This window comes from Copadichromis virginalis, linkage group LG3 (assembly GCF_057382275.1).
Source record: "Copadichromis virginalis isolate Kocher_CV1m ecotype Utaka linkage group LG3, C_Virginalis_male_GT1.1, whole genome shotgun sequence".
NCBI lineage: Eukaryota > Metazoa > Chordata > Actinopteri > Cichliformes > Cichlidae > Copadichromis > Copadichromis virginalis.
This window is the reverse complement of record NC_140620.1, coordinates 49,364,826-49,389,531: the sequence shown is the minus strand read 5'-3', so window position 1 is coordinate 49,389,531 and position 24,706 is coordinate 49,364,826. Positions and strand designations below refer to the sequence as shown.

General features: G+C 42.0%; 1 protein-coding gene across 4 annotated transcripts in view; it reads right to left on the bottom strand.

Annotated features, from left to right (window-relative positions):
- Window positions 1-24,706, bottom strand: part of LOC146715075 (protein phosphatase 3 catalytic subunit alpha) — a 66,724-nt gene that overhangs the window by 2,914 nt on the left and 39,104 nt on the right. Inside the window, exons 5-14 of one of the 4 annotated variants that reach the window (XM_085451494.1) lie at window positions 24,384-24,529; window positions 23,568-23,707; window positions 19,987-20,064; window positions 18,978-19,072; window positions 10,396-10,521; window positions 9,267-9,338; window positions 7,785-7,811; window positions 6,694-6,778; window positions 6,330-6,427; window positions 2,903-2,932 (exon numbers count right to left, since the gene is read on the bottom strand). In XM_085451494.1, the coding sequence (XP_085307620.1) occupies window positions 2,903-2,932; window positions 6,330-6,427; window positions 6,694-6,778; window positions 7,785-7,811; window positions 9,267-9,338; window positions 10,396-10,521; window positions 18,978-19,072; window positions 19,987-20,064; window positions 23,568-23,707; window positions 24,384-24,529 (897 nt within the window). The remainder of the gene's footprint in view (window positions 1-2,902; window positions 2,933-6,329; window positions 6,428-6,693; window positions 6,779-7,784; window positions 7,812-9,266; window positions 9,339-10,395; window positions 10,522-18,977; window positions 19,073-19,986; window positions 20,065-23,567; window positions 23,708-24,383; window positions 24,530-24,706) is intronic. The other 3 variants (XM_085451496.1, XM_085451495.1, XM_085451497.1) reach the window with 3 other exon arrangements.

The window sequence follows — 24,706 nt, the reverse complement described above, 5'->3', positions numbered from 1 at the left end:
GCATGAACGCAATATGAAAGTATTTAAGCAATTTGATAATGTGACAACACACGGATATAACTTATGTGATAATGCCGCTTGACAGATGAAACGATTACATATTCCTTCTAACTCTACAAAGGGCACTTCCTGACATCAGGGTCGACAGGTTTTCACTGTGCCAACAATATCCGTGATAGCAGACCATCTCGTGGCCATCTTGTCATGCTTTTTTGCGCATGTTAAAAGTTAAGAATGTGACCGATATTAACCAAAATCTCAACGCAGCCGTATCGCGGAACACCTGAAGACCCCAAACATCCAGGTCACCCCATCACAACACAGCTTTTGTAACGACAAAAGGGAAGGGGGAGAAATGATCAAAGAGACAAGAAAAGAATAAAGGGAGGAGAAAAAGAAACACTAGAGTGGAGCCCACTGAGACATTCACTTCCACAAAATAGAAACCACGTTGAGACTGAGCTCACGTACAAAGACACTATCAAAGGAACTTGGGGTGCTAACGACTTGTTTAGTCTGCTTGAAGCATGCAGCAATTGAAGGTTGACTGGAGGTTATGATGGGTGGAAGTTGCAATATGATACAAAACTGAGTGAACTAAACTGAATAATGAAGATAAAACCCTTTAAATATGCAAAGAAACACCAATGACATTAATAAAACCAGCAATTCAAGGCTGTTTCATTCAAGTCGATGGATACTTTAAGTATTACAAGAACGAATCGTTCCAATATTCAGCTTGAGTTCTATTTCAGCACTTTTTAAAAAACATTTTGTTACTTCCACCTTTCATACAGACTGAGGGTGATTAATACTATGGTTGTAAATAAGAAAACCCTTCTTACTAGAATGGGGGTATGACAAGGGGAGGAGGGGATTTGATTTAAGAGGACAAATTGGGGATTGTGGAGAGGACGGTGTGATGGGTAGCGTAGTTGTGTTGCTGCATAGCACAGGTCAGACACAGGTTATTAGCAGCTCAGAGGAAAGAACACGACACAGCAGGGCCACAGAGGATCCACATGGAGAGAGAAGCAGAGAAGAGTCTGGACACTACAATGGACTGTCCTCTATGGGGCTAAAGAGGAAGTACTGGACAATTTCAATGTAAATAGCAGCTGGCATACTACTATTTAGCTCGCAGTTGAGGTTGTTCTTGCGCCAAAGGCGATGCAAGTAAAGCAGATTTTAGGGAGCGTCCAATTTGGATTTCAAAGCCTCCTGTGGAGCGTCTACCAATTCAGATTCAGCTCTAAGGAAGGTGTTACATAAATAAAACAGCAACAACAATGCACAACTGCTTCAGCTGTTTCAAAGGGGAAAACCATCAAGAGCTTTCATAGCAAGACTTCATTGTATTGTGTGAGGGCAGAGCAGAGGGGGAGCGTGCTGTCTGCTATGATAAGAGCATTGCATTAATCATTTAAACTATGATGAGTGATTTCATTGAAGTACCTTCCTCTGGAAAAGTTCATTCAATCCCCAGATAAGAGAACAAGTGCAGTTTACCACATAAAGTATTACCCTCGGTAACATTAGGAATATATTCCATTAGGAAATAAAGTGTTACTTCAAAATGATATTCAATATCCTGTCAAGGTGAACTCTACCGATAACTCGACAGGACCTACTTCCTCTTTAAGGTCGTGAAAACCTTAATCAGGAAGGTGGGGTTATTTTTCACTTACATGGTGCCTTATCTAGATCTGCTGCACACATTTGCTGTGGAAAAATACTGGTACCAGTACCACAACATTAGCACCTGTGCTTTTGGGAAAGGCCAAATTCAGAACCCATGATGGCGATATAACCTTTGTGCTTCTCCTATTGGTCTGAAGTAGTTAAGGCTTGTTTAGGAAAAGTTCATGCCAGATCTAATACTGTGCAAAAGTCTTGATTTACCGCTTGTTTGTCCAGTTTTATCAATTTTTTTAAGGGCAAACCATGTGAGAGATACCAAGTTGTTTGGATAACAGCTCTGAAACTCATCTCGTGTGTTTCTGTGATAAGCTGCTAGTAACAACGTGCCTAAAGATACAATTTAAAATAGGCTTTTAAATAAGTTGTCTGTTATGTGTAGACACAACACTGGTTCATCCCTTTCGTCGGGTGTCTTTTTACACTTGAAAGATTCATAGCTCAGCGGTACTAATTCTAAAAATGGAGTGCCTGGAAAAGTATTGCTCCAGACCACCTTAAAAATTGCCAAACATAGTCTGGCTCTTTGCCGAAACGATACAAAAACAATATAAAATGGGCCACGGCTCAAGACCTTTGCACAATACTGCACTTTTCAACATTAATTAAGAAGCAGCTTTCTATGAATTAAAAATGAAGGATTTTATTGGCTTGTGTGCATCACATAACCCCTCAAAACTTTAGGTTTTCAGGACCTTTAAGGATGCTGGTCCAGTCTATCCCTCTGGATAGGCTGAAGGCTTGGTAAAGCTGCCAGATGACCTGATGATACCCACCTCCTACATTATATACGTGTGAATGTGCATTTTCTCTTTATCTTGATGTTTCATGCAGATTATTTTAACTTCTAACAGAGAAGATCCTTAACGCAGGAGTTTTTGTGGATGAACCGATTGTGGCCTACATTAGCGCTGATTTCCGAGGAAGACCGCGAGGTGTAATTTGCTTTGCACTCACTCAAAATCACAGATGACCTTTGTGATTATAAAATCTGTGCTATGAAAGACATTCCCCTTTCAAACATGTGACCACAGGATTTCCTAATTTACTTACTTCTTTTTCTCCGTTAATACTATGCCACAATTTGTTAGCCCAAACACCCAACACACTCTATTCAAGCACCAGCGAGATGGATGAAAACCCAGCACAGCCCCCTGTCTATTGCCATGAGAAGCAACAGAAGAGGGCAGCCAGACCCATTTACCTTCGTCAGCCTCAATAGCTTCAATAGTAGCTGAAGAGAAGAAGAGGGAGGTTGCAAAATGAATGAGAGAAGTGAGCAGGAGAGTTCATTTTGTCCCAGGAACAAGTCAATGAGCAGCAAAGACAGCCAATGCCGACAACACAGGTTAAAAATCATCTCCACATTTTATGACAGAGGACATGTGGATGTTAGCAAACAGGGGAAACGGTGAAAGAGGGGGGAGGAGGGGAGAGGATGAGCCTTAGTTCCAGATCTGTAAAGGGAAGGCGATACACGTATGTAGCAGCAAACCTCATGGAGAGGATTGCATGTTTGAGGTACTTTGAATGTGTTTGACAAAAGGTCTGAATGTGTGACAGATAAAATGGAAACTGCAAGAATGAACATCGACAGCAATTTTAGCAAGTTGCAGATGCATTAGGTGTTCCTGTTACGCAAAGAAAAGAGTACATTTCGAAACGAGACAAATGGAAAACAGAGAGAGGACTTAAGTGCGCGTGCAGGTGTGAGCTTTCTGGCCGTGACTGAACTGTTAATGTAAAAGCTCGAAGTACAACAGAAACATGGAGCGTCGTTAGCGTTGTGTTGTGTGCAACATGAAGTAGCATCTGCAGCTGCGGGATTAGCATCTTTTGATAATAAATATCAAAAGTGCTGGCTTACTTCTGCGACGCGTGAGGGGAGGAAACCTTTCAGCCACTTACCAATCAATTACAGTCATCCTCGAGATAATAAGTGAACACACGATAAAACTTTGCAGAGTCAACTTTAACAAAGATGGGGGGTGGGGCGAGGGTGACAACAAAGTAATGACTAAATTCTACTAAAGACTACATACTTAAAAAAAGGGCACAATAGCATGAGACTTTAAAGAGTATGACTGATGGAGTCAACATTAGAGTAGAAGCACACTGATGTGCTAAGGGCAGCAGTGTGATTCTACCAATGTCGTAACAGGAATCTCTGAACATCGCTCTACCTTCACCGCAGTTCTCTTTAGTGTCAGCTGCTTCAAAAACAAATCCCTCTGAACTTATATAATGTATACACTAATCCTTAAGAGCACTATTGTCATGTAGGCCATCGGCAGAAACACCTGTTTGAAACTTAAAGGGGACCCATGATGCTTTCCCTTGTTTTCCAATGCTGGACGGGCATATCAGACATGGTCAAAGTTCCAAATAATGAGGTCAGAGTCAGATATTCCCCCGGCTAACAACACAGAAGCCCCACCCACCTGCTATTCAAGCAGCTCTTTTCAGACAGGGCATGTGCTAATGGGCAGCAACACGGCCCAGCATAAGATAAATGACGATAAAAATGAATCATGCAGAGCTACTTTAGTTGATTCCCAGAAAAAAAAAAAAACCCTGAAAAAACCCATGATATTGGAAATGAGCATGATAGGTCCACTTTAATGTTGGTTTAAAAGCTCAGTAGAGATGCTGAAAATGACTGTGAAAGAATGCTATGCTTTCAGGATAATTGCATCCTTCCTAACAGAGATATGCAAAACTGACAGCTTTAGTCAGAGGCTCTTTGATTTCTGACAGACTCACGTCTAAGGACACGTGCGCACTAAGTTGATGAACACGGTGTTATGTAATATGTTCAAGTGGTTCTTTAGTAAAGTCTTCCACGATTTCAATAAGATTTTATACATTAGAAATGAAAAGGGGTGTTATTAAGCAATAAAACACAATCTTACTGAGATCCATAGACCTGCACGACTGCTGCTACCTTAGCGTGGTATGACCAGTAGCTAAGTAGGTAATGCTACACGAGGACCAAACAAACAGTTTGATGATTAAGTGTGCTAAAGTACTGTACACCATACTGTACAGCATGATTAAACCTTTATTATTATCATCATTATTTAAAGGTTACTAACACTATGCTACAGATGTTTTTGTGTATTCAGGAAAGTGCTAGCTGATGTAGGGTGAGAACCTGTGCGAGGAGAGGGAAGTCTACCGGATTTCTGCTTTACTTGGTGAATGACAAGGCAGATGGCAGCTATCCCTTTTTCTACACTTATTAGTGTCGATACAGTTTTATCCCTTGATTCACAGAGACCTGAGTCTATTCTGACAGAGCACTGCTGAGATTCTCTGCTAGCGCTCAGATCTGATCAGCGCTGTAAACGTTTGTATCCAATTAAAGCGTGCGTAAAGGTGATTCCAAAAAAGCCTTCATCTCCTTGCTGCGGCAGCTTGCCAAACTCATTGAGGGAGCATTTGAAATTTCACATGAGAAAGAGTGAACTGAACTCTTATCTTTTCCCACAAAGAAAAAAATAACAACACACAATGGAATACTTGCACAATTGATTATACCTGCAGTTTCTAGGGAGAAAGGAGAAAGAAAAAGATACAGGTAATATTTGAGATAAACCCAGTGGAATACAGTGAAAGAATAGGACGGGAAGAGAGCGTATTAATGCCAGATCTACGGAGCCCCCCAGGAGACATGGGAGAAAAAAAAAAATTAAGACGGACTTTTGCGAAATCTCGCAAAAGTTTTGCGAGATCTCGCAAAACAAACTCGGGATCTCGCAAAAGTTTTAGCCGCATTCTTCGGACGCCGGTTTGAAGCCGACCGGGAGGTCGAGGCACGATGTGCCGGGGAAAGCAGTGTTCCTCCCGGCTGTAGTAGGTCTCGACCTCCCGTTAGCTTCGAGCTAACGAGATCCCGAGTTTGTTTTGCGAGATCCCGAGTTTGTTTTGCGAGATCCCGAGTTTGTTTTGCGAGATCCCGAGTTTGTTTTGCGAGATCCCGAGTTTGTTTTGCGAGATCCCGAGTTTGTTTTGCGAGATCCCGAGTTTGTTTTGCGAGATCCCGAGTTTGTTTTGCGAGATCCCGAGTTTGTTTTGCGAGATCCCGAGTTTGTTTTGCGAGATCCCGAGTTTGTTTTGCGAGATCCCGAGTTTGTTTTGCGAGATCCCGAGTTTGTTTTGCGAGATCCCGAGTTTGTTTTGCGAGATCCCGAGTTTGTTTTGCGAGATCCCGAGTTTGTTTTGCGAGATCTCGCAAAAGTCCGTCTTAATTTTTTTTTTCTCCCATGTCCCCTGCGGGGCTCCGTACAGATCAGAGGGGACACATGGACACAAAAAAATTTAAAAAATAAATAAAAATCTGCTGAATGTGTTTGTCATTGTTTAGGGAGATAAAAACTACAAGGAGCAACTGTTGCTGTTTAGTAACAATTAAACTAAACATAAAAAAAGACTGACACTCTCAGAAACATTTAACTATGCTAACATTTTGAAATTCCAGTACAGTTAATGAGGAGAAAAGTGAAGGAGTCTGTATTTGCAGTATTCTGTAAACACTAAGCTTGCACTTTGTTGAGAGTTCTGCTGTGTAAGGGGAAAACGTGTTGGTGTGAGAATCCACTGGTGGTGGGGGGTCTCTGTGACACACTTACCATTCTGCAGCTTCTCTTTGCCTCCGGACAGCACTCCGCTTGGTAGCATGCCTGTGGGCGTCAGACCCTTCAGCGTCAGCACGCTCTCACTCTCCTCTCTGAAATATTAACCGAGCAACATTTTATTTATTTAGAAAAACATCAAAAATATGGGTTTTGGGCAGTCACATAACTACATAACCATGTTACTAAGTTGGCAACAAAAAAAACAAAACAAAAAGAGTCAGAAATCAATTGTAACATGAAATATTAAAGTAACATATTTATTACTTTAATAAGTTATTAATAATATATTCAAGCGCAGATCTCTAAGGCTGTGTAAATGGAGCTTAACGCAACAACAACACTGTTTTTAAGTGTTTACCTGAGCACAGAGAATACCCTGGCCATCTTCCCAATGGCACGGATCTTGTTGCGGATGACCTCCTTACGTGCAGAAGCTGTGGCACCTGCATTGAGAAAGTGCAAAAAGTCTTACAACCCGTGACTCATCTGAACTCAACCACGTCCTGTGGAAGTCGAGCGTACAATGCACCGCATAGTCTATGTGCCGTTTGTTTTAATCCCCCAAATCCTCGTTAAAAGACCATCGAATTCAGTGAGTCTACTCAAAACAGAGCACGTCTCTCCACTATTAGTTTATCCAGCAGTGCAGGAGACGAATACAATGCAAACACATTGTTATTGGAGTCTTAAGTTCGGTTTACAGAAAATGGTTTGCATCTATAAACACATCACATCATCTGAGTAATTCTCAGCATTCAGTGCATTCATGCTGCGGCTGTGTTACGTACTGTGAGCTGCAGTCCCTTTGACTCTCACAGATTATTTTGCCCAGAGAGCACTTAAACCTTTTTAAAACAAGCCACTGTTCTCCATCACTGAATGGCTCTGACCTTGTCCAAAGTGTTTTCAGCATGTTTCGATAAGCACGCTCTTTAAATTTTCCTGTGCTGTGTTTTAGCGGTGGAGACTAACGGGATTTTTCCTGGACTGGAAACTTTGTTTTAAAGATCCCCTTTTGCAAAATAACAGTTTCAAGGTCCCAAAGGCCCAGTTTGGAAAATGTACGAGGGACAGAAATGAAGTCGATGCATGGAGTAAAGCTGGGTAAGGGACACAGCTGACAGTGTGAGGATCTGTTTCCTGCCATCCTCAGGTTGCTCATTCTTCAGAATATATTTATTGTGTACAACAAAGACTAATTTAGATAAAAGGCATGACTCTTCTGAACACTTTTTCCCCTTTCTGGGCCGGCCTCAAACAGGAGTGGGTAACTGTTAACACTTTTGACCCATTTGTCGGTTTAATTGAGAACCACAGTTAGCCTCAGCAGAAGTGTTAGCAGGTGCTTTAAACAGAGGTGTTAGTTTAGAGACTTCAGAAATGCAGAGAGCAAGCACTGAACAAAAGTCTGTCCATCTCTGCACACACCAGTACAGCTAGTGTTTGTACCTTTTTTGGGGGGATATATTAGCTGTCCTTCTCATGAAACACCCCCAGAAGAGAAGACAAGAGAAAGGACAGAGAGATCAGTGGATGGCTGCAGAATGAATGAGGTGGAAGAGAGGGAGCGCACGGCAAAATAAGAGGCAAGAAAGCACGAGTGTAAACAAAAGCGATGCCTTGAGCACAAAACTCTGGAAAACATAAAAAAGAGAAATTAGATGAGATAATCATGGGAAAGACAGAGAATGAGAGAGAGAAGAAAAGATGTGAAATATGTAGTGAGGTTGGAAACATCAACATAATGGCAACTGAAAACCATGGAAACCATAGCAGATAAAGAGCGGGTCATAGGAAGGATTATCTGAAATCATAACAGGGCACAAAAAAGGAGCTCATGAGCGAGAAAGAAAACATAACACAATTCAAATGTCAAAACAGTTAAAATAAATAAATAAAACAAGCATGGAAATGGCTGCGAAACTAAACAAGAAACAAGCAGTGGCAAGAAATGAGATCAGCTAAAATCAGCATGAATGAGTTGGTAGAAAATGAAGATGTTAAAGGACAGCTACTAATGTTTAGGAATGGCCGAGTGCATGAGTTGTGCCAATTTCCTCATCGATATAATCAGAATTTAGCTTTTCTCATATGAAATGCTTTTTAAATGAGCCACATGTAAAACCAGTTCATTCTATAATGATATTTACAATCACAACTTCAACAGCACAATGAAGCAAGAAAGGTTCTCTTTGTGAATTTGGAAAAAATAGTAACAAACCCCCCCAAAATATTTCTAAATCATTATAAACCACAACATTTGGTCTTGCACATGATCTGTGCAAATCTCAATCTACGCTCCCTGATCAGTAGATTAAAGGAAACGCTGCGTTTAGATGTGCAGGAGCTCAGACATGGTGGAAATCTGCTGAGATCCTGACACATATCCTGGGTTTACGATGCACACTGTGACCATTAGTAAACACAAAGAAAGAGGAGGAAGAGAGGTGGGAGGAGGGGGTCTGGTGAGATCATTTCCTGTTTGGCAGTAAGAGGTGGGGCAGGCAGAGGAAAACTGGCCATCTCGTGTACATAAGCTGTAAGCTGGTATCAAACAGATGACTCAGATTCACCACTAGCGTAGATAAACCAAGCAACTTAGCAGAAAACAACACTTCAAAAAACTGTCCTCAAAGGATTTTTTGTTTTAATACTGACAGACATGTTGAGACTTTATAAGGGTCTTCATATTTCCTGGATTATCTAAGGTCATCATTTCCAAGCTGCCGAGTTCAGTCATTCAGACGTCACGTTCCTCTGTGTTTAATAGTTTAAAGCATATATAGTTTTTACATGTAAAATTCTGAACACCATACATGTAAAAACTAAGTAAGAGTCTGTGTGTGTGTGAGGTTTTGAATAATGAACGTCTGATACGCCCTCTAGTGGAGCAGGGGCAAAGTGCAGAGAAAACTGAACCACCGAGCTTACCGTCCAGCTCCTCTTCAGTTGACAGCTCATCATTGGAGCAAATGCTCAATACGTTCACTAGCATCTCCGTCACTGTACAAGAAAAGAGAAGCATACTTTAAAACATCTCACACATATTTAATAAAAAACTTTGCTGAGAAACTCTGGGCTGCTCCGGTTCACTCGATTGACTCTTCCACACACACACATGCAGTTAGCTGTGCTGATCAGTGACCTCGTGAGACTGCCAGGAATGGCATACTTATGTGTGATTAATTGACACAGATGTGTCACAGCTTAACCAGAGTAAATCTTCAAAGCAACCCAGACCTCGACAATGCCAAGCACAGCCAATGTCTGGCAGTTTCTAACTTTCATGGACTACTTATCTGCAATTTACTTTATATAGACATGTATATATATAGAGCTCACAACTGCTCATTATACTCCTGCTTTAACAAGGAGCTGCAGCTCATCAGCAAATAGAACAAAGAAAGACAAGAAAAGCTGGAGTTTATCTTCTGATCAAGAAAGCAGGGAGACAAACACTGGCTCCAAGAAGAATTTAGAAATCAATACATAATTTTGGTTGCTTATTGGGTGCTACATGGTGCAACGTTGGAGCATATTTCTGAATGATTCGTGTTTGCATTAGGACTTAAATCCAACCAGATTGGCTCTCCACTGTCTATCCTTTCACTTAAGATCAAAGAGATTGAGCATCTGCTGCCTTTGTCTCTGGAAAAGTTTCCTGTTGCTATTAGATTATCCAGTCCGCTGGAAACTATCAAACAAAACATTCAAAACACACTTATTTTCCAACTTTCCTCCAATTTTCCCTTTTATGTATCCTTAAGTGTATGTGCCTCGTTAAAAAACAAACCCATTCGTCCCAACTTCTACCTCTAACTTATTTATAACGCTGCATACAAGCGCGTTTCTGGCTTGTAAATCTTTGGCTTTAAGTATCCCATGTATGAACCGCAAAGTGATTTTGCGGCACAAAGTGTACACGCTATATTTCTCAAGGCCGGGCTGTTTTCAATAGCAATTCATGAAAATCAGAAGGACAAGCGCCATTCAAGAATGAAAAGAAGAACTGCTTTCACTCATTACTAAAAGAAACTGAATGTAGTGCATGCACACTCACCTTTCTCACCAACAAAGGGCAAGGACCAGGTGAAAACATCCATGAAGTTGGGCAGCCAGTAGGGGTGAGGTGAGCAGTTGAACTGTCGTATGTTCATCACGTTGTTCTCGTACTTCAGCACTGCCGCTGGGGATGGGGAAAAAAAGGAAAGATGTTAAAGCAAATCCAGAGTATTAAACAGTCGTAGTTTCCAGAACGTCTCTGCCTACATGTAACAAGACAATGTAGAAATTGGGGATGTAGAAATTTTCAATACGGTCACAAAATAAAGAAAATCAGGGAGTATACATCTCTCTATAAATGAAATGGTATAGAGATGTATTGGGGTCATGGTAGGGCTGTTCGATATAATGATATATGTCGGATGACGATATAAAAACATCTATCGTTTCATTTTACGCTATCGTTTGTTTCGTGGTGTCGCAAAATAAGCTGTTTACGGCAATATTTTTCATCGTTCTGATGGTCACTGTAGTGGCTATATTAATTTCTTAAAGTTCTCTCTTTCTCTTATATTTTATATAACCACACTACGGACGGACAAGCGCCTGTTTTTATGAGTTGTTGTTAGCAACAACGACGGTAACACCATCGCGTGTCCGCTTGTTTATATTCCACATAAACCTTTCACAATAAAGCTCAAGATCCTGTTGAGACTTTTCAAAATAAACTGAATCACGTGAGAGAGTATGCAGAGTATTTACGGATGAGACGCAAAGGTGCTAAAAAATAAACCTTAGACTCAAACGTTAGAGCAGGCTTTTCCCCGCAGCACGCTGTGTAATAAATACAAAGAAAACGATGGGCGTTACAACTTGTGACTAAAAATGTATCATTTCATGCATCGGTTAAAACACTTGACTCCAGGTACACGACGCCCAGCTGGAAACACTTCACGCAAGTCGAGCTGCCCGAGATTCACAGAATTTACAGAAAATTTATATCGTTTATATAGAGATGTTTTATATCGGCATATGAGATTTTGGTCATATCGCACAGCCCTAGGTCATGGATTGCAGTGCACAGAGCTCAGTCTCTACTGGTGGAACAAGGCAGCTGAGCTCAGCAAGCTGTGAAAGACAGAAAAAAAACCCAATGGAAGCATTTAGATTTAATCCTGTTGATAAAAATCTGTCCGCCAGCAAGGGCAAAGCTGCGTGTACCATCTGCCTCAAGAAAGTTGCGGTTGCTTCACCCAACAAATATAATATACTCCTATGAAATGTCAGCAAAGTATGAAAAAAGAGATACCACCCAAGCCTATAATGGAAGTTTTGATTTATGATTTTATGACACATTTGGGATTTATGTCGATAAAGAGGCCTCAGCTCTCGCTGTGGTCCAGGGTCCATTATTAGATTCTATCCTGTTCCCAACCACCACTTACAGCCTTCACTGTCATGATGGCTCTTACACTTGGTCTGAGGAGAATAGCCCTCAAAGTACTCAGCTGAAGAGCTAATGGTATACACACAGAAGAAACAAACATCCGAGCAATCGCTGGAAGAATACTGATGCATTCTTCACAAGTAACTTTTTTTCCCCCCTTTTAGTTGAAGTAAGAAAGCATTTCGGGACTGGCCTTAACATTTCTTCTTCAAACCTAAAACAACAAATTAATTCAGTCGCATTATGAAACACTTGATGTGGGATTCAATGTTAAAAGTCGCTTACTGTTCCTGGTTAATGATTCATTAGCTGCAGGTGCTGTGCGGAGGTGTGATTCAGCAAAACCACTGATAACTACAGAGTACCATTTGCCCGAAAAGAAAAAAGGAAAAGGTGGACAAAACTGTCGTCCACGTCCACACCGAAACCTGGACGTCGCTCAACATCTTGTCAAATGCTGTCAGTCAACCTCTGGAGATGATGGTGAATAAAACGGTTTAGAACAAAATACCTACACAAAGACTAAAAGGCGGATATTTTTTTTGCCACTTTAAGGTGATATCTACACAGTCAGCATGTGCCAATCTCTCACTTTGACAGAAGGACTCATTTAAATGCAAAAGTACAAACTGATTTCTGCAAATCAAAGTTAGCAAACTGCACAAGCATCTAAACGAGGGTAACCTGCTGTTTGGAGAAAATAAAAATCGATGCTCTGGAACATTTGGGCTCATGAGGGGGAGCACGTTTCACTGGTTAACAGAAAAGCAGTTCCTGGTGAGGAGGAAAGGAAGGAATAGATAGAAAAGTAAGGTACTAGACACAATAATGATCATTACTGTAATGAAAGTATGTATTCTTAGTTTCTAGGCAATCGATTTATGAACTCTTAAGTTACACCCACATGTTATTTTTTTCTTATTTTTAGAGCAGTTTCAGTTTGCAAACTTAGAGAATATTTACAAAAATCTACATTTGCCTTAAAAAAAATCCATACACAGCGGTTTTCAATTACTCAGATGAATAATTTAAGAGGAGAGACTTGAGTGGGTGTGGTAGCTGGTGTTCACAGTAAGGGTGGAGGAAGAGCAGCAGAATAAAAGCACAAACATGCTGTGTGTTGGGTCTTTAACTTAAGCCTGCTTGACAGCACCTGCTTTTCCAAAAAGGATTACACAGCTGGCATGGTATGTGTCACTCCTTATGAACTTGCCAGGTAAATCTTAGGTATTAAAAAGAAGACACAGCATTTCACCAGTATACATTTCTGCTTGTGCCATATTTGGTATATTTTACAGTATATTTCTCAGTTTATTTTACTAAATGTCTCATTATAATCGTGATCTCCACGCACACAGAAACCAGCTGTCAAACACTGGCCACACAGTGTGCCCCGTGCGACCTCACCTATGATTAGACAGTGTTAACGTGGGTGTGGAGGAAAACATGAGAGCTGCCAAACATAAATATATCCATGCTGTATATAGCAGCCTCAGATTCTCTAATACACAAGGCCAGTCTGGTGGCCCAGATCTGAGGAAAGCGGATACTGTGGCAGGGTCACCATGGGGGACTTTCCTGCCTGAGCTCCTCTCAGATTCAAGAATAGCAAGTCATCAAACCTGGCATCCAGGCAGCTTTACCTCAGGAACAACACAATTCAGGTCAGTAAGCATTCTGATACAAATGTGTGTGTGTAGTATGCACTGAAAGTGGTGCTCAAGTAATACTTAAACACTCGTAAGTGCCAGGCAACACAATACAAACAGAAAACTTTCCTGCAGGGGAACATCCATACACTTGTATAATTAATGCAGGATTATTATCAATATCAGCAAAACACTACTACCCGGTCGAATAAGAACAGCGCTGCATTGCTACAACACGGTCCACTCAGACGGAGCTGTGGGTGTTTATCCCTGCGCGTTGGCGTGCATGAAAGCAATCGCACACGTGGGCAGCCATTGCATAAACATCACATACTGCATAAACATCGTTGAGGCGCTTGATTGAATGCAGCCATGGAAGCCCAGAGGGAAAAAGGCAGAGCGGGGGAGAAGGTCAGCTCCCCTGTTGTCGCTCCTTCAAATCAGATTCCTTTTAAAGGAACAGAGACACCCAGCAACCTGCCTCGTACCAAACAAACACACTTGTTCAGGCTTTTTTTTTCTTCTTTTTTTAAAATACAAGAGGCATTAGAGACAAATATGTATTCAGTGCCCTCATCTGTATTGTCAGGGCAGATGAGGGTGACATTAAAGCACTTTATTTTCCTCATCACTGCAAAACACAATTATATGCAGCTTTTTCATACGATGGAAGTCACTTAAGCTCGCACGGACCAGCTGAGAGTTCTGTGTCCACTGCCAGAGCATGCTGCATGACAGCCACTAGAGGGCTCTGCTGCTCCGACGGCAGATAATAGGGCAGCTGAGGCCAAGCCTGCTGCAACGGTAACACAGATATTGCAGAGAGACGCCTGCTCATTCATTATTCATAAGGGAGTGCCTCCAGCCGGTTTCCCTGGCAACGAAGACTGTTAAATCTGCTTTGAGACCAGGGGGAGATTCCCGCTGTCCTTCCGACACTCTGTGCTGACTACATATTTGCCTTTAATGCCTCGCGTATAAAGTTGCACTGGGTTAGCTTTTCACACCAGCCATTTAGAAGCTGACGCCACACGCGTGGACTGCAGGGACTGAAAAGATTTTAGAGCAGTCATTTTGGTATGAGATGGTGGGGAAAGAGGCGGTACTAATCACAAACAACTGAGGCTATTGAACTAAACAGAACACAACCTTCATCAATAACCTTTGCAATGTCCGCCTAACATTTCATATCAAAGTGACTGCTGCGTAATTGGTCTGTGCTGTCCGTGTACAGCTGAAGAACTCACGAATCACAGTGTGTCCTCACGATGTGCGACGTCTCGGTGAACTGGAGCCATACTGGATCTGCTCCACTTTGGCTCTAATCCATGCATGAACTGAACTGTCCTACAATACAATGCATCTGCTGATGTTACCACTCATTGTCCTACTTTCCAGTTTGTATTGTATGTAATTAATTGCAAGGAGATGTCAACAGGTACTTTCTGTTTAATTGAAAGGAAAACAGTAAGGAAGGAAAGCGACACGAGCGAGATGGATCAAACAACCTTTAACTGTCGTCGTGGACGAAGTAAATGTTTCATGTAAACAGCTCGTGCAGCACCACTGTCGTTTAGCTTTACTTCAATCTAAGAAACATAACCATTCGGGCTTAGTTGCTGATTTTCTGGACCGGTCAATAATGATGCAGCACAAAGCACTCCATTAATACAAAAGCACAAGTGTACAACTGCCAACTACACCCACTCCATCTACCCTACTCCATCACTCTCTCCCCCCACTGCAGTCACTTCTGGAGCCAAACCGAGAAAGATCAAACAGTGAAAACTGCAAAATCACTGCTGCTGAGTTTTCATTTCACACAGCCTCCCTCTGCCATGTTGCAACTGCCTGTGTCACTTTTTACTGAAGGGTTGAAGGGGTCAGAGCAGTGATGGACAGCTGGTCAGCATCTGACACTCAATGAAAAAAGGAGGACTGAGGGCTGGGGTGGCATCTAAAGCTGGAATTTATAGAATTAAGTCCTAATTCATGTGTTCGTCAGTCTAACTAGCCTTCAAGTGAGTTCAGTCTACTTTTGGGAAAGGAGTCAGTTTGTGTTGCTTCAGATATCGTCCACCTCTCTGATAGGAGGAGCACTTCTCTTCTTTTTTTACCCCCACGTGGAGAGGTATCATTGGTTAATCCATCCACCCCCTAACGCGGGATTGATGGGAGCTGCCGATGCCTCCTCCCTCCTCTTTAAAATTTATGCGCCCACTCGTTTGGCCATCAATCACAGGGCCATTGCTCAGTGTGCGTGGAGCTCCAGCATGAAGCTAAGAGCACAGCAATTCATTACAGGGGCTTTACTTCTACCAATGAACCCCACCCACAGCACTCGTTAAGAGCATCAACAGGAATGTGGGATCGTTTCACGGACTTGTGTAACTGTCAAGTGGATGCCAAGTGAATAGGAGCTAAGTAATGTGCTTTAGTGTTCATATGAAATCTCAGAGCCTTTAAGTTGGAGTGTTTTATTCTTTGTGGCTGGGAACTACTCCCTTTCCCCACTCATATTTGTGAAGTTTTAAAAACCCGACAGTGATTTATAACAGTCCCTTAATTTATCCAGGTCTCCATCCAACACCATCAGAGGTGGAGGTTAGAAGAGTGTTTATATAGAGACTTCTGAACAACAGCCGACGGCCAGTTTTTAGATACGAAACACTAAGATTCCTGAGATCAAGCAGAAAACTTCACGACACAGACTGTTAAACTGGTTTACACCCACTGAAGACTGAAAGGTCACAATTCATTTTTATTTTATTTTTTAAGGAGGAAACATTTTTACTAAAATTAACACAGATGGCCCAGCATCACGTTAGTTGTTGTACTGAAAATTTAGAAAGTGTTTGTTACAACCAAGCGAAAAACTAAAAAACGAAATAAAAACCAGCAAGTTGCAAAAAAATGGATTTAACCTAATATCTATAAGTAATTCTTGTGTCTGGTAACTTTCTGTAATGAGCAAAAAAGCATTTTTTATATCAGTGCTTACTTACAGCTTTTAACAGGATTAGATCACATTTCCATCGCGACTTTGCTCTACTGAACTGCACGGCTGCCTTCATTACTGCTTGTAGCTACATTAAGAAAATGGATTTAGTCAAAAAGTGTGCATCGTTTTGCAACGGAGAGTAAATGTTGAGAAATTGTATTTTATTTTATTATTTTTTTAAAGCATGTACTCTGGGGGAAGATATATTTTTATGTCTAAATGAAGTCAGTTCTGAAACAACACAAAGCAATCTTTTCTGTCTGATAACCACCAATGCCCTGGGTAGTATTTTAATCAGCTGAACATCCACCAGCTACATCTAAAAGAAGCGTTGAGACAAAATCGGGAAGAAAAATTGATATTTCGGCTGTTCCATTATGATCTCCAGAAGACTTAAACGATTCTCCGGGCAATTGGTTACCAGAATTAAAAAGCAAAACAAAACAAAAACCCAAACACGTGCTTCACATCACTTTGTTTGTTTGGATTGTGCTGTGTTGACTGTGAGTCCTAGGAAGATTAGTTGGCATGGAACAAATAGGTTTCTAATAATAAACAAAGGCACAGTGCCACACTTCTTCACCATCTTCACTGTGTAGGGAAGGAGGCAGCTCCAAAAAAAGTAAACAAACGTAACCTAATGTCTCACCAAAGATGGCACACACCTGCAAATAGGAAAGCCCTCACATGTGTAATAACCACTGCGGTGATGTGGCATTTCATCAAGAGAGGCATTGCAGAACAGCACGAACTAGCCCCCGTCACTCTTTCCTTCCCATTTCCTGTGGTTTTCCCACCGATGTCACCATTCCAAACGTGCCCCCACAGTTAAAGCAGATACTGTCTGTTCTCTCGGGGAAAAGTGCTGACTCACAGCACAAAGGCGAGCCCATCTCAGTGCAGGCACCGCAGCACAGCATCGGGCGTCACTAGGTGCCAAGTGATGCGGCACCAGGCCACTTCACACCAGCTCCCTCCCCAAAACTACCAGACTAAAATCAATGTTGCACAGGACAAATAGTGCAAACCAACTTTTGTGTACACCACTGACCCAAGGAAGAGTAGTTCTCTATTGGAATATATATCAATATAGATGTCGTGTGATGACCACTAGAATAGCTTCTGGGTTTTTCCAAGGGTGGCCACATAGGCAGAGACCACCCTCACAAACTAAAAGTAGACCTGAAATAGGACAGAAACCACTCATTTCAGAAAAACCTCTAAGGTTAGTCAACTAGTCACGATTACGTCGACTATTAAAATCGTCGACGACTAATTTAATAGTCGAAGCATCGTTTCAAGCTTTGTAAGATCCCAAAAGACGCAGGAATAAGTAGTAGGATTTAAGAGTGTAATAACGGACTGAAACAGAAGATGGCAGCACTGCATGTACGAGGATGCCAGCTGCCGTTAAACCTCGAAGAAGAAGAAGCGGTGTCCGGTATCGTAGCTGTGTCCAAATTTAGGAACCGCATCCTCCTGTGCCCGCATTTGTAGGCAGATTACTTTACAGCGACACGTCGAAGACTGTCCAAATTCGAAGACTCCGACAAATGCGGCCGACAAACACGCCCTTCATTTCCCCAGATTTGAAGGATGGGTCGCTTTGTGGCCCAACCTATCCCAGAATTCATAGCGCGGCCCTGCTCAGTTTCCAACAATGGCGGCAGCTAGTTAGTTTTAACTCTCTTATTATTCTTTCTGGGTCACAAAATAAACGTTGAACATATTTTCTGGCGAGAATGTAGCTGTGTAAACCTCAAATATCTGCTCAGTTTATCAAGACACCGCATATTTTCAAAAGCGCTCCGACGTTTTCGGAGACGTCTGTTACCCACTAGCTCGATAGCTAACCGGGGGCTAGGTCACTAGAGCCGTGAGAACACCGGACTCCTGGCAAATCGTTTTCAAACCCCCCTGCTGTCTTTCGCTACTCAGGTTAAACATGATATATAAGTCACTTAGATAACTTAAAATGTTATCGTTTGGCTTTTTTTAGTATTTTATTTGTTCCTGAGTAAATCGGTTTGGCTGAGATTAAAGTTATAATTTTTACACAGCTGAATAAATGTCAGGCAGACAACTGATTATCAGAAGTGTGAGATGCTCGAGTGGTGCTGGTGCAATAAGCTGTACGTTTTACGTCCAATGGACGCATGATCTGATTAGTCGACTAATCGCAAAAATAATCGGTGACTAGTCGACTATCAAAATAATCGTTTGTGGCAGCCCTATCAGATATAGAAGCTGCGTCTGTCTTTTTATACAGTTTATGAATGTAGAGCAATTCTTCACAAATAACCTCCCCAAAAAAATCATAATATTAGTTATATCTACAATCATCCTGCAGTGATTTCGAAGCATTTTGAGACACTGCTGTCATTCATCTTTAACAAATCTGACACTAACAACTCTACAGCCTGGATCGACTTGACAGTGAATATTATGTCGCCTTAGGCAAGTCATAAAACGACATGTCACAATCTGGTATTCAAAAGCTACAAGCCGCAGTAGACTGATTACGACAAATTCCACGCTCTTACCTTTGTTGTTGTAGACATCTAGATAGTTAGGTGCTGAGAAGATGGTGATAAGGGACGGGAAGCCAGTGGTCTGACTCTTTCTGTACATGCGGTATCTGTGAAGTTCCAGGGAGAAGCATCAGTTAACATTTCAACTATTCATTCATGAATTACTCAACTGCATTTGACCCTTGAGATTGATTAGTAGTGATAATTTTTATTGCCTAATATTTCACTGTGCCTCCAGAGAGTAAATCCCTTTGCTAAAGTCCCAAGTTCTGAGTAGTCTGATGCAACTAACAGCTACTGATGATGGGGAATGCTACGTATTTATATCTGGAATGGACTAAAGCTTCATGTTTTAGCCTAGACGATTTATTAGACCACAGACTGCAGCCATAAAAAAAATATCTGCATATTCACTGGGCATTGCAAATTAAGTCTAAAAGGGAGCCATTAACTTAATGATGTGTGGTCTGAGGTGTCTTGGGGCAGCTATCTCAACTGAGGGCCAAGGTGTCCCATGTGACCACCCAGTGGGAGTGCAATGGTAAACAACTTTGCTGCTGTGCCTCCCACTGTCTTAACCTTGCTTAGAGGAAGATCGGCTTGACACATCCACCCACCTGGCAGTGTTAAAAAAACAAAAACATTTCAAAGAGGCTTTATTTTTGTAGAAATCCTGATGAAATGCTTATCACACCTCCTGCTGTGCCAAAAAAATTTGCTGGGTAGTTAAAATTGTAAAGGTGTCTAAATGTGAAATGCGCAACACTTTTTAAACCGCACCGCGAGCTGCGTGAATCATTCCTGTCGCTTCACATCTGGCCAGCTCGCTCCTCACGGAGGTTTCTTTTTCATTTCTTGGATTAACGTGGCTCCTCTCAAAGATCAGGCTGCCCTGAACTTGCTCCCAGACAGACTGGAGCAAACCCCTAGGTACCAGGGGAAGGCTTTTCATTTAATACCCCAGTCTGAATCGCTCTGTGTGACAGTGGGATGAGAAAAGACAAAATACCACAGCACTCACCCAGCATCCTGTGCTTCATGGGCCCGGATGATAGATAATAAGTTATTGTGTTGTAGAAAGTCACAGACTGCAGGGTAGCTGTTGAATAAAAGAGGTATTTGGTTTACTCACATGTCAAGAAAAGACCAAGAAAGGACAATCAATAGAAAAACCAAATAAGTCATGGCTCTTTATTGATTGTGCCCAGGGAAACAGTGGCCAAGCTCTAAAACCAGCCGCACACTGAATAAAAATACATCAAGATTATTATGAAAGCCTTTAAAGGTGATCTTAACATCTAACCTGAAATTTAAAGCAGGCTCTTTCACTTCCTGAGCGAAGGCTTGATAACTCATACCTCATATAATCACCAATAATGCACTTCATTTCTCAAAAAAGGTTCAGAACATAAGAGGAGTGCGACCATTTTCAAATGCTGGATTTTATTTTACAGAGTGACACACGGCGAAATACTTTAAGGAATAAAAGCAGGACATTGTTTCATGCCTGAGCTGATCTTTCAGTTTGTGAGCAGCATGACTAAAACCCTTACTGCCAGCATACTGCAGTACAATAAGGCTTCAGAGATCTTCTCTGCAGTTTGCCATCCTGCAGCGCCAGCTTCCACCGGTTATCCTTTCCTCGAGATTATTTATTTTTTTAAGAAAAAAAAAAAAGAACAAAAACAATGATCTCATTATAGGTTTTCTTGAAAAACAGCCTTCCCGTCAAACATTTGAGAGATGCTTCAACCCCGCGTGAATAAAAATAAATAAATAAAACCCCAGTGGACGCCGAGGTTTTGTTCATTTCAAAGAAACCCACGATTCGCAAAGTGAGTGACAACTCGCAATAAATGAGTGGCACCGACGCGCAACATGTGAAACGCTTCAGTGTGGGAGGATTTATTCGACAGTAACAGGGGCGAAATTCAAGAGGTTTCTCTTTTTTCCTCTCCTCCCCTGGCATCTTGCGGCTATGCAGATGAAATTTCAAGCCACTTTACAGCCCTGTGCGAGCCGCAGAAGTTAATTAGATGAGAGCATTTGAAATATCATTCGTGATGTTAAAAGGACAGGGCCCTTTTGTGTGGAGCTCCAGCTTCCCCTGCCATCAAAAACTAGGCTGGATGTTCTGTCGTCGCGCCCTTGACCGAGGCTTACATCTGGAGCTGGTCCCCAGGCGCTGCGCAACAGCTGCCCGCTTCTTCTTCTACTCTGGGTTACAACATCCTTCTCAATGTTTTTAAAATCACTGCTACAATTCGGTTACTTAGAAATGCTTTTTGTCAGTCTGCTTCAAATCCCCATCTCTCTGGGCCCCGTCTCTACACCCCAATTAGTTTTTCTCGCTTTTTATTCAACCCAGAAGTTAAAAACACAAAAGTGCACCAAGAAATGAACACCCCTGAATGCTCAAATCTCTTTGATTCACTGAAGTAATATTAAGTTCTTGAATAAAATACAGGCTGGATTTTAAACTAGGTTCTGTAATCCTAGCTCGACACCTCTGCCCGACAATGAACACCACCCACACGCTGCAATCAAAACCAAACGAGACATTTTCCTCAGCAACTGCTGCACGACGAAACCTGCTGATTTTAAAATAGCTTTTTAGACTTCTCTATAATCAACGCAAAGCACCGCTGAGGTTTCATAATGGCTCTGATAAGCTGTTGTGGAGTTCTGTTCAAGTGTGATCCGCAGAGAAGCGTTTTGCAGCTTTACATTTGCATTTCCTATTGTACAGTCCTTCTGGGACACGGTCATTATCAAGCAAATTTATACAAGCAAGCTTTAATCTGACTGGCTGTTTTTTTGGATGTCTTGCTCCACGCTCGCTGCAGAGATTAATTATTAAAAGTGAAGGCATTAGGAGAAATCTATCAACAATCGCGGCGCATGTAGACACAAGAACCCGTGCGTTCTGCTGGGAGTCATGTGAAAGGAGAGAGCAGATGCCATGAAGGAATTAACGACGCAATGAGTTTGTTTTTCTTTACAAGGGACGAGAAATTAGAAATAAATGTTTGATTTCTCACTTGATTTCCTCCAGCAGATGTAGATACGTGCCATATGCTGCTGTTTGGTAGTCGAGACACATTTTGGCCTAATTTGTCTTTTGGCAGCTTGCGTTCTGAGATTAGATCGTCTCCCATCTGTCCAACAACGGGGCACAGATGTTAATGTGCTCCTTGGACAACAAGAAGAGATGTACAAGAAATTACTTCGGCATGTGCGATCCAAGAGGAACTCGTTCGCTAGGTTAAAATTAAAGCTTTAAAGTTGTTTATATGAACTGATTACAGATGTTTTTTGCTTTTTTAAACATCCACTGTAGGCTTATTCATACACACTACCGAGTGGAGGCGTTTGTAAAAAGCAGCCGTATCTCAAACATGTGCAATTTCACGCCTGAATACCGTTTGTAAAAGTGTTACGAGCGTGCCTGTGGCGATGGTGTGGGGGGGTAAAGAAGCCGATAGGTTTGGGGAGGAGTATTGAGGAATGGCTCTCTCCTGGTCTGGCTAAAACCGTCTCATAAATCCTGAAACTCAATGTGATGCCAATTAGCAGCAATCCCCTGGGCAGATGGAGTCGAGGGGACAACGATGAAAGAAAGACTCCAGAGGAATTCTGAGCGAAGTGGCAGAAGGTTAACTGGGATGCTGATACAACACAAACATGTGATCGGATCTGTCGATGAGGCAAAAAGGCCACAGAGCTTACATTTTTGGTGACTACACGCGTGGGCAAAATATTCTTTTAACGCAGAACCACTTGTTGATCTGCAATATCGAGACTCAGTCGTTCTCTGAGCATCATGGGCATTAAAATACTATTAAGTAAGTAGTTATGAAACACCTGGGGGGAAAAAAAGAAAATGAGAAAATGCTTATTAGGAGCCTGGGGACATCTCCAACGACTTCTGCTGCTCGCCAGAGGCACGCCAGGGCGAAGCAAGCATCACTCAGGCCGTAATGAGTGGAGGGAGTGCCGAGCGCATTTAGAAGCGGGACTGTGCCTCGTGGTAATGTGCCAGTTCATTACATTTTGTGACAGCGCGAGCCGCTCGCTCCGAGCATTTCCTCAGTTTGTTCAGTTACTCAGCTCAATTGAAGGTAATGTGGGTTACATAAATACTGGCGACAGTCTAGGGAGGAGTCTTTGTGATTTCTCAATTGCACAGCGCGCTCTAACAACCGTCTCACAGCTGAGATGCTGCAGAGGCGTGAGCATTGTGGGATGGGAGGAGAGAAGTTATTAACTCTTTTCCCCCTCCTTCACCCCTCCAAGTTCAAATATTTTGTTTAGAGAAAAAAAAAAAACACAAAGTAAAACTAATCAGGTTATTTAGTTTTACTAAGCGGAATAAGAGCACCGAAAGTTTCTAAAATACCGGCAACAACATCTTGTTTTTAATTCCGATTCCAACAAAAACAATGTTGGCTTGCAGATGAATGTAACTCTAAACTAAAGCTGCTTTCCTTCTGACAACTACTTGGAATTCAAAAAGAAAACAAACACACACACACACAAATGTCTTAAAAACAAATAAATAAATAAATCACATGACTGTGAATCAACGCAGAACACACTCACCTGTAGAAATAGGAACAGCCTCGCACTGTGTTGTGCGTGAAGTGCTCCTGGCTCTTCTCGTTCCCAAAATCCTCCAGGGGGTCGGACCACAGCAGATCACACATTGGACCGTATGCAGGGGGCTCTTTGAATCTGTCTAGCTGTGGAAGGGAAAAAGTCAAGACTCCCGTCAGTCTGTTCGAATGGAAATATGACACACGGAGTCTTCACACTGCTGCGGAGAAATTGCTTCTTCTGCGATAGCCGAGCTGGCGACTACAGCTATGATCATAATTAAGTAACATGTCTGCTGAAGGGATTTTAAATCGCATTCGAGGTAACACAATATGGGTGACGTGTCAAAAGACACCACTTGTCTTTCAGGACATGGAAGGATCTTTCAAGGAAAGGCCTGAAAAAACTTGCAAAAACTGGCAGCCGTTCTTTACGAGCGCTGAACATAAATGGCTTTGCTTTCAGGCAAGAGTAGCTCTTTCTCCAACAAAAGCTTGTGGATTACTGGATGGGTAGCATGATGGACACTTCAATAGAGAAAATTCTATTATGCATGCCCTCTAATTGCAGCCACAAAATCCATTTAGAATTATTGAATTAGTCTGAAAGCTGGATCTGACTCGTCAACATTTTTTAATCAGAGGTAGGACCAGACTGCTGCTTACAATCCACCGTGTCCACGTCTGCACACAGATCCGGAGGAATAACTTCACTCATTGCAAGCAATGTTGTTATGGCATGCTAAAACACATGACTGTAGCTTTATTAAAATTAAGGGGGGAAAAAAAAAAAAAAAAAAAAAAAAAAAAATCGGACACATACTTTCCTGATGTCATCGAGATTTGTGATTTCTGGAGATAGTCCTCCGTGTACACACAGGAACTGCTGGTTCATAAGTGCAGCCAGGGGAAGGCAGTCGAAGGCGTCCATACATGCGTCATACACCCTCTCTGAATACTTAATTCTACCTGTCATGGGGAGAAACGGGGCAGGGAGAACAGAGGATGCCAAGTCAAACAACGGCGCTCTCATACATCAGGGAAGTTCACTGGCCTCGGACGGAAAGGCTCTCCGCAGTTCCAAAAACTTCCCTTTTGTTGGGTTTCGTTGGGCTTTCCCCCCCCATCTCGTCCGAGTCCAACAGA